Raw genomic sequence first — 12,489 nt, forward strand, 5'->3', positions numbered from 1 at the left:
TCAATATGTCATATATACATTATTAATATAAACTATATGTTGGATGGGTGGTTTCTTCTAAATAAATCATCATTCAATCCTCTCTTCTCTATTCTTTCCACTCCCTCTCTCTTTCTTGATTCTCATGTAGACATGTTTCCTTGCATGAGAGTTTCTCTCACCTTATTAATTATCTTGCCACATCAGCTATAGAAACCATCAGAGTCATCGTGTCGATGTTGTTCTTATATTGTTTTTTTTAAGTTAAACTATTGGGTGATCAAATTTATAGAAAAACTATCAACATTTATGATACCAGTAGATATATACTATGAAATTATATTTCATGATAAATCGGATGACACTTATTTAATATTATAAATATTTTCTTATATTATACTTCTTCCGTCCCAAATTATTATTCGTTTTAATTTTTTTGATACATAATTTTACTATATGTGTGCATAAAAAAAAGCTACTCCGTATGTTACTAGAAAAGAATGGATAGTAATTTGGGATGGATGGAGTACAAAATTTGGCACACTATATTACTGGATCAGCGATAGTCTGTGGGCATTTGACTTAGGCGTGGGTACTTCAGAGCAGCTGAGCGTCGCTCCCGCTGGGTGCGCTACAGAGGGCATCGTGTATTCTTGCGGGATGCTAGTCTGGTAATCTGCTAAATTTTGTTAATATTCTCTTCCGTATCTTATTTGCTTGCTCAAATGCTCTCTTGTGTGCTTGGGCAGTTGGGCCTGCTGGGGAGAGGGAAAGCAAAATTATGGATTGATAGAGTGCTGGTGATTGGATAGGCCTGGATCATGCTGGATCGAGCTAGAGCTGGATTTGAACAAGGGGTGCCGTACCTGCACTGGCTTAGAAAACGTCGGGTTCGACTGACCGCGGTGGTATTGTGTGAGTCCGCATCTGGGCGCTCGTACCGGCTGATCAAGAAATACATCGAGCTTGCTGACGACCGGCGCCGGACTGCTGGCGGTTGACCTCGCCGAGGCGGCGAAACGGTAGAGCAGGACGTCGCCGACCTGGAGCTGGAGGCGCGCCCAGTGTTTGGAGAGCGCGGTGTCGAGGCAACGGGGGATCAGGCAGAGCCGCGGAACGCATCGTCGGGGAGCGCGCTGGGGACGGTCCACGCCGCACGCGGCGCTGAGGCGGATGTGCGCCTGCCGCCTACCGTGGCGTACGCGGACAGCGCCGCTGTCGCGTCATCGATCTCGACGGCTCGACCCGCGTTCCGCGAATAACCCCTGACGACAACCACGCCTGGGAGCTGGGGCGACGCCAGGAACGGCTGTGTGATGGTCACAACAGCTCATGCCGTCCTCCGCGAGAAGCTCTTCTGCATCGAGTGGAAGAACCGGAGATCTCTACTCGTAGCAATCTTCAACTCGGCTGACAACTCCTGGCAGAAGATCCCTGTGCCGCTTACTGGTAGCTCGAGGCTGGGACTGGATGGATCAAGCATATCGATCTGAGCACGGCGGCCTCGACGTGCAGGAGCAGGACTGCCTCGCGTGGGGGAAAAAATCACGTACTACAAGCGATCAGTAATTTCTCGAAGGAACCGTAATACCGTAACCATAGCAGGCATGTAAAAGTGAGGGAGCCTAATCCAGTGGCAACCTATGCCCTTGGCATTTCCGACGTGTTCTGTACTCAATGGATTTGGATCACGAGTTGGTCATGGGTTGGCGCTCTCCACGGATGGCGTGAGGTCCGTTTTCTTTAGTATCTCCTTTCATTTCTCCCCCTTCTTACATCACCGTTGTAACTTTAATTCTGGTCCTAGGTGACACAGCCACACAATCAATACCCACTGATGAGGATTCGCCCGTAGAGTGCACGGCAAGAACAACAACTGCCTGTCCGTTCTGTGGCTGCTACATTCACTGTAGAGAGAGGTAGAGGAAATCATGTGGTTATTACGCTGTCTCCTCTCTTGCCCCTAATACTGTAGGCAGGCCTAACGCACTCGCGGGCTACAGTAGAAACATCAAATAAACACATTTGCATGCCAGACTAGCACCACGCCACAGCAAGATCCCGTTGAAAAGGAAATGAAACCGTACGGCCGCCACATCTTCGGCCGACCTCACCTCACCTGCAACCTGCAAGGGTGCGTGCACGCCTTTCCCCTGTCGCCCCGCTCGTGGTTCACGAGAAAGATCTCCAGGGCATCACGCCCCATACCACCCCAGCCATTATTCCCCCACATCTTTTCCGGGGCCCCGCGCCCGCGGCGTATGAATCACGAGGCGAGATCACCCTGCTAACTGAGGCCGTGGATCAAATAATGATTCAGATTTCGAGCGCGCCGCGGTGGTCTTTGTTATCATCGAAACACAAACTCCTGTGGCGGTGGAGCCGAGATGCGTCGTGTGCGCGAACGCAACACGTTTCGTTGTGGGCGACGGGGAGCAGGGACGGCGACGTGCGCACACCTGTCGCCCCGCTTGGCCCCGTGGAGGAGGATTAGCTCGCAAGGAAAGATGCCGCGCGGGGCCGGCAACATGCGCCAGGAAAATTCAATTCGGTCACATGCGCGGCAACGTGCTGGGATAGAGAAAGAAAGATGGCATCGCCAGGCCAGGTCTGAATAATCACGCATGCGGCTTGTTATTGCTGAGCGGAGAATCAATTAAAGAAAAACAAAGGCACACACACCAGCTGTTACAACTTGATGAGCGGGGTTGATCGATTGGTTCTTAATTCTGTCTTTTCTTCCCAAAAAAATATGATTCAGTCGCAGCCGTCTGCTACGCCTACGCCTTGTGTAGTTGTGTGTTGACGTTTTCGTGATGATTCTAGATTCTTCGTTGCTGGGATTATAAAAGAAAAATGATAAAAAAATTGAAAGTAAACGGGAAATGGAGTCAACTTTGTGTTTGGTGGTCAGTCACAAAAAGGCATGGTTCGTGGTTGATGGTACTACCAGGAACCCAGGAGCCCAAATGTGACTCAGATCAGATGTACTGTATTTTTTTTCCCGCGCTCCCATAGCTTCTCTCAGTAGATGAGCACCGAGGAAGAATTAAATTAGCGGCTGATTTGTTGTGAGAGGAAAACACTGTTTGGTGGCTGATAAGCCGACTGAACAAGCTGAAGCGAACAGGCTGTAAATTAGCAGCTAGGCTCGGCTTATTTCAATATGTTTACGAACTTGAAAGGAAGCTCGCTCACCGTCAGAGATTAGTGTAAGAATTCTGGACCATTGGGTCTTAACCTGACTGTTCTAGTCATGTCGACTGAAGGGAGCCTAGTTTTAGCTAATTGATGTGCATTTTATTCCATTTCCATGTTACATCAATTTAATGGACTACAGAGATTAATTATTCCAAATACCATGGATATACAAGTATTCGTGTACACAAGTAATCAACGAAAGAAAGAAGGATCAACAAGTAAGGCACAGGATTGTTCTGATACGTGGAATTCCAGATGCAATGCATTATACTGAATAAATTACGAGTTCATGTTCAACCAAAGAGACCTACGATAGCTAAAGGCACATGTGCTATATATACTGATTTGATCAATGGGTCAACTCTCTGAACGAGATGCTGGAAGCCTGGAACTGCTAGCCATACAGTGCAGAGCCTGGCCAAACAAGAGGCTTAATCAGTTCCTCTATTGTTAATTAGCACTACGAATTGATGTTTCTTGTTTGCTTTCGAAATTAATGGCGACACTAATGGTCCAGACAGATGGTCCATTCTCTCTTCTAGTTCTAGCTAACCCTCCTTCGTCCTTCCATTCCACCTCTGAGTTTTGACCACGTACACCTGAAACGTGCCAGGATGCCGACCCATGCGTTCAGTATACCAGCTAATGCGCCATGTTTCCAAGCTTTGAAACGGTAAACATAGACGTCGTCCCAAAGTCTCGCTGAAGACGACGTGTAACGACTGCACTACACACCCATGCACGCACGTTTCTTCTTTCCTCCGTGTTCCTGCGGCTTCCTACTCCGGTTCCTACTTCCTACCGCGGGCACGTACCGCACATGAAACTTTTGCTTTTTGGTGTAAACTAAATCGCCATGAGGCCTGTAGTTTTAACACATATTGACTTGTCATTAATAATGACGGCAAGTGCTGTGGTTCATCAGTTGTTTCTTTATTTTGTCAGACTATTTGTTCAAAGTTTGTACATACGAAAGACTTTAATGTCCTCATCTCCACACAGATATCAGATGACAGATAACATTGTTTGCGCGTTTATGTTTTGCATTAAGATTTGCATATAGCATCTCAGGAACGTAGCGTGCTATTTTAATTTTTACTGGCCAACCAAACCAATCCACAAATAGAACACTCTGTCTACCTCAGACATTATATGGCACAAGAACTGAAAAATGTAATAAATAGCACACATCCTGTTATTTAAATTTACAAAGTATATACGTATCAATCGACTAGATTTAGTTCATATCCTTGCAGATGAATATCAGCATGGAAAAAGAATTCTTTTGTCACCAAAGAATTCTCAAACAGACAGACAGACTAATTAACCAATCATAATTAGCTAGCTAATTCCCCTGAAGCAACCAGTAACTGGTGTAAATGTCAAGGGGGAAGAAAACACGTATCATAATCCTGAAGATATTTTTAGGGAAAATAGTAGTACTAGTAGGCAGTAATAATACGTAACAGTTTCCCTTGTGTGGTCTCTCTAGATGCGTCCTCGATCAGATTCTTCAGCTCAGGCTGAGCGCGGAGTTCACGCCGAGCCACGGCGCCCCCTCTTCTTTCACTGCAGCCTTGCTCGACATCGACTCAGTTGCCGCCACCGGATACGGATCTCCGGCGGTGAGCCTGTTCTTCCTCTTCTCGAGGAACCTCTTGAGCGACGCCTTCCTGGCGATGGGCATGTCTGAACAAACGCACGCAACAAATGCTGTCAGCTCGCTGTATGAACGCTAAGGTTTTTTTTTTTCCTTTTGTCATGTGCAGGTATGTGTGTGAACACTGAACTCTGGGTGTACGCGTTCCTACCTGTGAGGCTGGGCTGTCCCAGCGCATTCTGGCCAGCGGCCGCCGCGTTGCCGGAGCCGGCGAGGTGCATGAGCTCCTCGGCCTTCTCGGCGGGGAAGTCGTCGAACACCACCATCTTGCCGCCGTAGAAGATGGTCAGAGGCGCCCTCTCCGCAGGCTCCTTCATCTTCCTAATTAAGGGGACAGTAAAAAAAAGTTCATGGCTTCAGCGTCAAAACCTTCCAAAGATACGATCACAAGAAGTCGACAACACGAAGTATATGCACGATGAGTTAGCAATGAACGCTGCAAACACACACCTCTGCTGCTCGTCTTTGAGCGTGCCAGCCTGCTGCGGGAAGAGCTCCAGCACGGGCTTCCTCTCCTCCGGCTCCTCCGCTACCGCCGCCGCCGCGTCGGCTCCCGGCACGAGGCCCATGGCCACGGCTGGCGCGAGGCGCCTGGCGCCGTTCCCGCCTTGCTCTTTCATGTACTGCCTCAGCAGGCCGCACGTGACCGCGAACCTGCTACCGCCGGCGACCACGACGGGCTGCTGCTGATGCTCGGCGGCCATGCCTCTGAAATCACCACCGGCTTTGATCGAGGAAGAAGAAGTGCAGCACGAGACGAACCAGCTCACATGGAACTCTGACAGGTGACCCGAGGTCGTCGGCCGGCCGCCTCTTCCTCCCTCGGACGGAAGTTGGTTGCTTACTTGCTTTCCGGAAACTTCACGGAAGCTAGAGAGTAGAGGAGATGCGGATGCGGGAGCAGGAGGGAGTACTATGTTTGGCTGCCCCTGGATTTATAGCAGCACAGCTGGAAGAGGTGTTGACACTTGGGGTTGGGACAGGTAGACGGCCGGGCCTCCTCCCAAGTTTCGTGCCTTGGGCGGGGAAAGCAGCACGTGAAAGGCGAGCCGGTGACGCGACGGGGTACGGAATAGGCTAGCGCCTAGCGGAAAGGTTGGGGTCGGGGTCGGGGTTCGGGCGCGCGCGGAGAAATGCCGGCACCGCACCCGCACGTCTCTGTGGCCCGGCCGCGGTGGTCTCCATGGGTGGCTTCCTCTTCGTTTCTGCTATGGTATCAGGCAGGCAGGCGCGTGGGGGGTTGGCGCCTTGGCGGTGGAGTGGTGGGAGTCTCCTCGGCCCGGGGTCATGTTGGATGGGATGGGACGGGGCGCGGCGGAGCGGATTGGCGGGCGGTGCGCGTACGTGGCGTGGAGTGTGGACCGAGCCCTGCCGAGTAAGGGGAAACGAGCGCGCGCATGGGGGTTTCTGCTCGGTTTCCGGCTAAATTCTGGTTCGCGCGCGCACATGGTTCGGCCGTGGAAGCGCGGCGCCGGGGGGCAGCTACTACTTGGCCGCAAGTCCGTGTCAGCCTGTCAGCCTGCTCCTATAGTCCTAGTCGAGTCGCGGCACAGACCGATTTGTGGTTGTGCAGATACCAAGCATGCATGTGTTCAATACATGCGAAATGCACTGCGAATGCGGGTCTAAGATTAGGTTGGACGCTGGAAATAGTACGTCTCTAGCGGTGGCTACCGAGATGCAAGCGTCTCTAGTACTGTAATCTTTTTCTTTTCTTTCTTTGCTGACATTTTCTAACATTGAATTAGGATTCAGCCCGATACATCATACATGCTTCCGGAAAGAATAGTACAATAGCGTGCGTGCGTATGAAGCGCCCACTATATATGCGGTGTGCCTAGGAGCATGATTTGGTTAGGAAGTTACTCCCTCTGCTCCAAATTGCAGATCATTTTAGCTTTTTTATTGCATCTAGATACAGTCTATGTCTAGTTGAATAATAATATCTAAGAACCTAGAAGTCAAAACGACCTATAATTTAGAGCGGAACAGAGTAAGTACACTGGATATATCATTGAGCACAACAAGTGACCAGAAGTTTCTAGTACACGACACAATTTGCATTGTCGATCGTACAATAATCGTACTTGTTGCAAAGTTCGGCCCTCTCTGTCTCTTTACAAAAGCTAATCTGTCTTTGCTTCCGACGTCGGTGACTTTTCAAACCCCGTCTTTCTTCTCGCTATCAGCACATAGAACGGGCCAGTGCCATGCTTGGTACGTGCCAAGGTGGTGGGACAAGGATCGTACCACTACCCTGCAGCACACTTTGGCGAAGAAAACTGCAGCACGCTGCCAAGTCGACGTACGGGCGGGAAATTCCCAGGAAAAATCCGATGAACCAACTCCTCCAGGCTATCGGGGAGCAGCGGCGGGAGCACTACTGGCGACGCTTACGTGGCTGGCATGTGGGTCCACGCGGCATTTCACGGGCGACGACACACGGCATCGAGCTATACCATGAACCAGGAGAGAAAGTTCCTGTTGACGCTCGGTCAGTCTCCCAGCTGCTCCCGCTTTCGATCGGTGGTTGGGAAGAAATATACAGAACAAGACGAGCTAGCCAATCAAACAGCTCGATTGACCACCCGCGTGCACGCCTTGCACTGTAGTACTTGTATACCAACGCAATAGCAACTTGATCAGTTAGACTAAGCCATAGCTTACATACCTGTCCATCCATTGGTCTGGCCCCGTTATGTTAAGGTAAGCATGGATCAGTTAGACAGAGCAAGACGTCTCGATCGACGCTAAATAAAGCTAGTTAGGTTAGGCCCCCCCGACCCCGAGGCGGGGAGGCCAGCGGCGGTTGCGTGTCGCCGTCGTCGCCCGGTCCTCGCGTCTTGCTTTCCATTGCTGGGCTTGGCTGGCTCGGCGCTTTCCGTGGCAACTCGGAGGCGGCGTGCTGTTCCGTGTATCTTCCGGCCGGGTCGGGTTGGGGAACGGGTGCATGCACGCCAGCGCTAGCAGCGAGCTCGAGGCATATGTGGCGGGTAGTTGCAGCGTGCTTCCTCCTCCTGGTCCGTGCCGGAAACCGCAACTCACCTTTTTTGTGCCGGAAGTATCTTATCTGAAACGGCCGGATTGCCCGGAGCGGGATGGTTAGGCCGCGTTCGGTTGCGGTTTAGGCTCCATCGAGCTCCTGCAATATACATCGAGAGAGTGCACGTTCTTTTGACACGACTGATTTGCACACATGCACATCATGCACGAGATGAATTGAAGAAGAAGAAGCAGTCAAAGCGGGCAGAGATGCGGCGTGTCGATGGGTCACATGTACCGGTACTATGTCGACAAGACCGGTAGACCGATCGGTCGGTCGTCTCCACGCGATCCTAGCTTGCCACTGGGGGGATCGGAGTACGCGCGACGCATGCTTTTCACTTGGTGCCATCCACTAGGCTGCCGATACGGCATTACGAATAGACAGGTATCCATCCGGTACGACGCGATAGCCTTTAGCTAGGAAACCGTCTCGTCCGGCCGGCCGGTCAGCTACGGGCGAAAGAAACGGATACGAGGTGTGCTGTGTGCAGCTGCGCGCGTGGTTTCTTTCCATGAACGAGAAGGCAGTTGCTCCCGCAACCGTAAAGGACCTTTTCAAACGCACCGTTTCCCTCTCCCTCCTCTCCTCTCGTCCTCGTCTCGTCTCCCCCACTTGCGGCGGCCACGTTTTCCATCGGGGGGGGCTACGGGGCCCCTAGCTCTCCTGGGTCGCCAAGTCCTGCGAGCCTCTCGTTCGCTTCCCCTCCCGCTGGCTCCTATATAAAACCCGCCTCCGCCACAACCACCACGGACCATTCATCGATGAGTCACGGCTCGTGCGTGCGCAGCCCAGGAACACCGTCGATCGACCCTCGCCGTGAACACACGGCGCCAATGGCGGCCGCGCCGACGGACAGCATCACACGCCGCTTCGCCGTCGCGTGCGGCGTGCTCAGCCAGTACGTCAGGGCCGGGGCGCCCGCGACGGCGACGATGCCCGCCGCTGCGGCGCCATTATTCCTGGCGCCGCCGGCCGGAGCCGCCTCCCTGCAGCTTGAGGCGGGCACCACCGCCAACGTGGCGCCGCAGCAGCTGACCATGTTCTACGGCGGGAGGGTGGTGGTGCTGGACGCCTGCCCGCCCGAGAAGGCGGCGGAGCTGATCCGCCTCGCCGCGGCCGCGCAGGGCGCGCCGGCACCCGAGGCGCCGGCGCTGGTGGACATGCCCATCGCCAGGAAGGCCTCGCTGCGGCGCTTCCTCGCCAAGCGCAAGAACAGGTCCTCCTCCACCAGCTCCGCGGCGGGCTACGACCGCCAGGACGACGAGGAGCCGGAGCAGCAGCAGCCGGCCGCGAAGAAGGGCAAGGTGGTGGCGACGCGCGAGGAGGCTTCCCTTTCTTCTTCTTGGCTCGCGCTGGGGCTGGGCGGCATGCTCGGGCGTTGATCACCGGCTCGCCGCCGTGAGTTGGAAGAGAAGAGCTCGATCGCTGGCTCGCTCGGCCCCCTCCACCGACCCGGCCATTTGGGGCGCGTTCGTAGCAATTTAATTAACTACTTACGGTTGTGCTATTAACAACTGCTAGCTATGATCAATCAGGCCAGCTATATCATGGCATGCGTGCTCCGTGCAGATTGGCACCAGAGAGCAACGCCACTATTCATTCGTATCGTTCCTCGTTAGAGGTGTATCATCTAATCCGATTAACCAAATGTGTATGGACCTGAACAATATTTTCAGCAGCTAGTGTGAATTGTTGTTCGTCCCTTTATTTAATTTGTGTGTTTGTATTGCTCTATACGTTCTTATGTTCTACATATGTTACGGTCCATTTGTCATGCATGTATGGAATAAATCATGTGCTATGAATAAAATATATGGACTTGATTGAAGAAATTCTGACGAACAGTAGGATCTGTACGGAAGGGATGGGACAGAAACTGAGTTTGGGAAGACTGGATGAGTGCCAATATTCTTAATGTTTTAATTTGTGTGTTTCCGCTGATCTGGTGACGGCGGAGCGCACGTTAAACATATATGGAGATAATCGACATAAATCGCCATGTATCACATGACATGACATTTAATTTCCTTTAGGAAAAGGCTCTATGATAATCACATGGCAATAGTTGGGAACTTTCATGTGTTCACTGTACGATCGTCAGCCTTCAACTTCCAGCCACCTAGCTAGTACGTACATTAGCCCCACATATAGTACGTAAGTACTAGTACTTTGTTAAATGTTGAGTACCCCTCCTATTGTAAATCTGATTGTAACTGCAGTGTTAATAATGCCGATATTATCCTGCTACATACTTCGTACTACTTACACTCGAATACTATCTATGTGGTCGACGTTAAACAACAAGCCAGCAAACTACTGCGAACTCCTACTATATATACCCTGCATCGTTTACGGAAATGGGCGCACAAACACAGTGCCGTACCGTAAGGTGCGGGCGTTTATACGTAGTTGCCAGACGCGACGCACAATGATAATCGGTCCAAGCTAATTTCCCGTCGCCAACCCCGACGTGATCACCCAAATCAACCGGGACAAGACGTGTAACTAACTGGTATATGCAGTCATCGGCACGCACAATGCAGCTCGATCGCAACGTGTTAAACCGTGCATCGCTTTCGGGACTAGCCCCGCATACATACGGCTAGCTCAACGCATAGTGCGATTCCGTTACGCCTAATTATTGTTAGGCGTTGCATCGGCGCGCGCGCAACGCGTGATGGTGCTGCAGGAGCCGGCCGGGCCAACTCGCCCAATCGCCCGGGCCCCGGCCGCGCCGCGCGCCTAACAAAGCCGGGCCGGCGCGCGCCGCGTCTCGGCCACGGCCGGCCACGCGCTCGTCGGCGCCATCGCACACCCATCGTCTCACGCGGCACGGCGCGGGCTGGGGGCGCACGCGCACAGGCCAGGCCGCACCGGCGGGGAGCAGCGAAAGCCAAAGGATTCGTGTAGCCCGCGCGGCGCGTTCCGCGTGATCCGGGGCGAATCGCATCTATCTATCCGCGCTCGCGACGCGGCACGGGCACGGGGCTGGCGGAAACCAACCGGAGAGGCGCGCCGGCGCGTAGGCCTGCGGGCGGGTTAAAATGGAGTCTATGGAGCGGGTTGTGATACAGGGTATGTTAGAATGGATTAAAATAGATTTTAGGGGGTGTTTGGCATGGCTCCACTCCGTAACTCCAGCGACTCCAGCAAAAAATCCAGCCAAACACGTCAACTCCAAAACTTCATGGAGCTGCCAACTCCATGGAGCTGTAGTGCAATTGGGACTGGAGTTTTGGAGCACCCCTTTTGCTGCTCCTTTTGCTGCTCCAAAACGTCCTCTTTTGAACCTCCTCGTGGAGTTGGTGGGTAATTATCCACCACTGCCACTGATTACACAAAATAACGTTTCATTCTTTCTTGCCTCGTGCCTCTGTTCCTTCTTCATTCTCGAGTACTCACGCCCGGCCGCGCCTAGGGTTGCGCCGACCGCCCCTGCGCCGCCACCGTAGGCCCTGCCGGCGGCCGGAGACCCGCCGTCCGGCCCCACCGCAGGCCGGCCGAGCCTCGCCGCCAGCCGCTTTAGCCCCGCCCGGCCGCCTTACCTCCGCCTCCCGCCGCATCTGGACGCGCCCCGCCGCCGGCCGTCGCGCCCGCCGCCGAAGGGCGCCACCGGCTGCAGCGCCCCGCCCCCGAAGCCCGCCGCCGCAGGAGTTCCCCACCGCCGAAGCCCCGACGCCGCCGAAGCCCGACGCCGCCGTCTCGCCCGGCCGTCTCACCCTGCCGCCGAAGCCCGAGGCCGGCCATCTTGCCTCACCGCCGAAGCCCGCCGGCGGCCGCAGCGGGTGGGTGCCCAAGAGAGCCTCGTGAGCTTAGGGTGGCGTCGGCACCCACCGGTCGTCGGGCGCATCGGAGAGGTCCACCGGACGACGATTGGGTCGACGTCGCGGAGGAGTTCTGCGGCCCGGAGGAATCGGTTGTCCTCGTCGACGGACGCGTGGTCCTCCCCAGCGGTGTCACTGGGGTCGACGCCGTGGCGCCCACGCCACCCATCTCCATCGCGAGGCCCGGCAACGCCGTCGCCACCTCCCGCGAAGGCATGCTGCTCTCCAACCCATGATAGCCGGGATCGTGGTCCAGGACAGGAGCCTGGTGGCTCTGGGGGCCAAGATCCTGCAGTAGGTGCTCGTCACGCCGCCAGCCGGGGGCGGCCTCACTAACGGTGCGTTCCTCGGCGTGCGGTCCACGCCCGCCGACAGCCGCAACATCTTCCCCGTCGGGAAGCTCCAGTATGCATGTGATGCGCGAATTCTTCAGATCTGTTACTCTGTTTTGTCTGTGATGCTTTTTTTATTTGTTTTCCCATTCTCGGATAAGGTAATTAGTTCAATCTGTTCGTGATGGTTCAGTAATCTGCTCGGTTGATTCTGTGCACGCTCCCCATGCTGCCACCGCCAGATCCGCGCTCGGCCGCCTCTCAGATACGCGTAGTGCGAAAACTATCCGGTGCGAAAACTATCTAGGGGAAGAAGAAGAGATGGGATAGGAAGGATGACAAGTGGGGCCTGAATTGGAGGGTAACAATGGCAATTCACACTGAAATCGGTCTTTTTTGGAGCTGAGAGCACCCATCTAGGCAAACACCCCATTTTATTTATGGAGT

General features: G+C 53.8%; 2 protein-coding genes and 1 long non-coding RNA gene across 3 annotated transcripts; 2 read left to right on the forward strand and 1 right to left on the reverse strand.

Moving 5' to 3' along the window:
- The first annotated feature begins 555 nt into the window (after positions 1-555).
- LOC111255912 lies at positions 556-1,800 on the forward strand. Its single transcript, XR_002676066.1, has 2 exons — positions 556-650; positions 729-1,800. It is a non-coding gene; the product is annotated as an uncharacterized LOC111255912 (long non-coding RNA).
- Positions 1,801-4,333: 2,533 nt separating this feature from the next.
- On the reverse strand, positions 4,334-5,760 carry LOC101780140 (protein TIFY 11c). Its single transcript, XM_004985430.3, has 3 exons — positions 5,291-5,760; positions 4,992-5,161; positions 4,334-4,869 (listed from the first exon to the last, which is right to left on the reverse strand). Exons 1-3 carry the CDS (start codon positions 5,542-5,544, stop codon positions 4,694-4,696), a joined length of 600 nt encoding a protein of 199 aa, XP_004985487.1. The 5' UTR covers positions 5,545-5,760; the 3' UTR covers positions 4,334-4,693.
- Positions 5,761-8,491: 2,731 nt separating this feature from the next.
- On the forward strand, positions 8,492-9,639 carry LOC101780536 (protein TIFY 11a). The gene has a single exon (XM_004985431.4). It carries the CDS (start codon positions 8,648-8,650, stop codon positions 9,266-9,268), a length of 621 nt encoding a protein of 206 aa, XP_004985488.1. The 5' UTR covers positions 8,492-8,647; the 3' UTR covers positions 9,269-9,639.
- Positions 9,640-12,489: the final 2,850 nt, after the last annotated feature.

This window comes from Setaria italica, chromosome IX, assembly GCF_000263155.2.
Source record: "Setaria italica strain Yugu1 chromosome IX, Setaria_italica_v2.0, whole genome shotgun sequence".
In the NCBI taxonomy this organism is placed as follows: Eukaryota; Viridiplantae; Streptophyta; class Magnoliopsida; order Poales; family Poaceae; genus Setaria; species Setaria italica.

Coding starts and splice junctions, on each gene's coding strand:
- LOC101780140 (XM_004985430.3), bottom strand. CDS start 5,544: ATGGCCGCCGAGCATCAGCAGCAGCCCGTCGTGGTCGCCGGCGGTAGC. Junction 5,162..5,290: donor CTCAAAGACGAGCAGCAGAG/GTGTGTGTTTGC, acceptor CCCCTTAATTAG/GAAGATGAAGGAGCCTGCGG. Junction 4,870..4,991: donor GGGACAGCCCAGCCTCACAG/GTAGGAACGCGT, acceptor GCGTTTGTTCAG/ACATGCCCATCGCCAGGAAG.
- LOC101780536 (XM_004985431.4), top strand. CDS start 8,648: ATGAGTCACGGCTCGTGCGTGCGCAGCCCAGGAACACCGTCGATCGAC.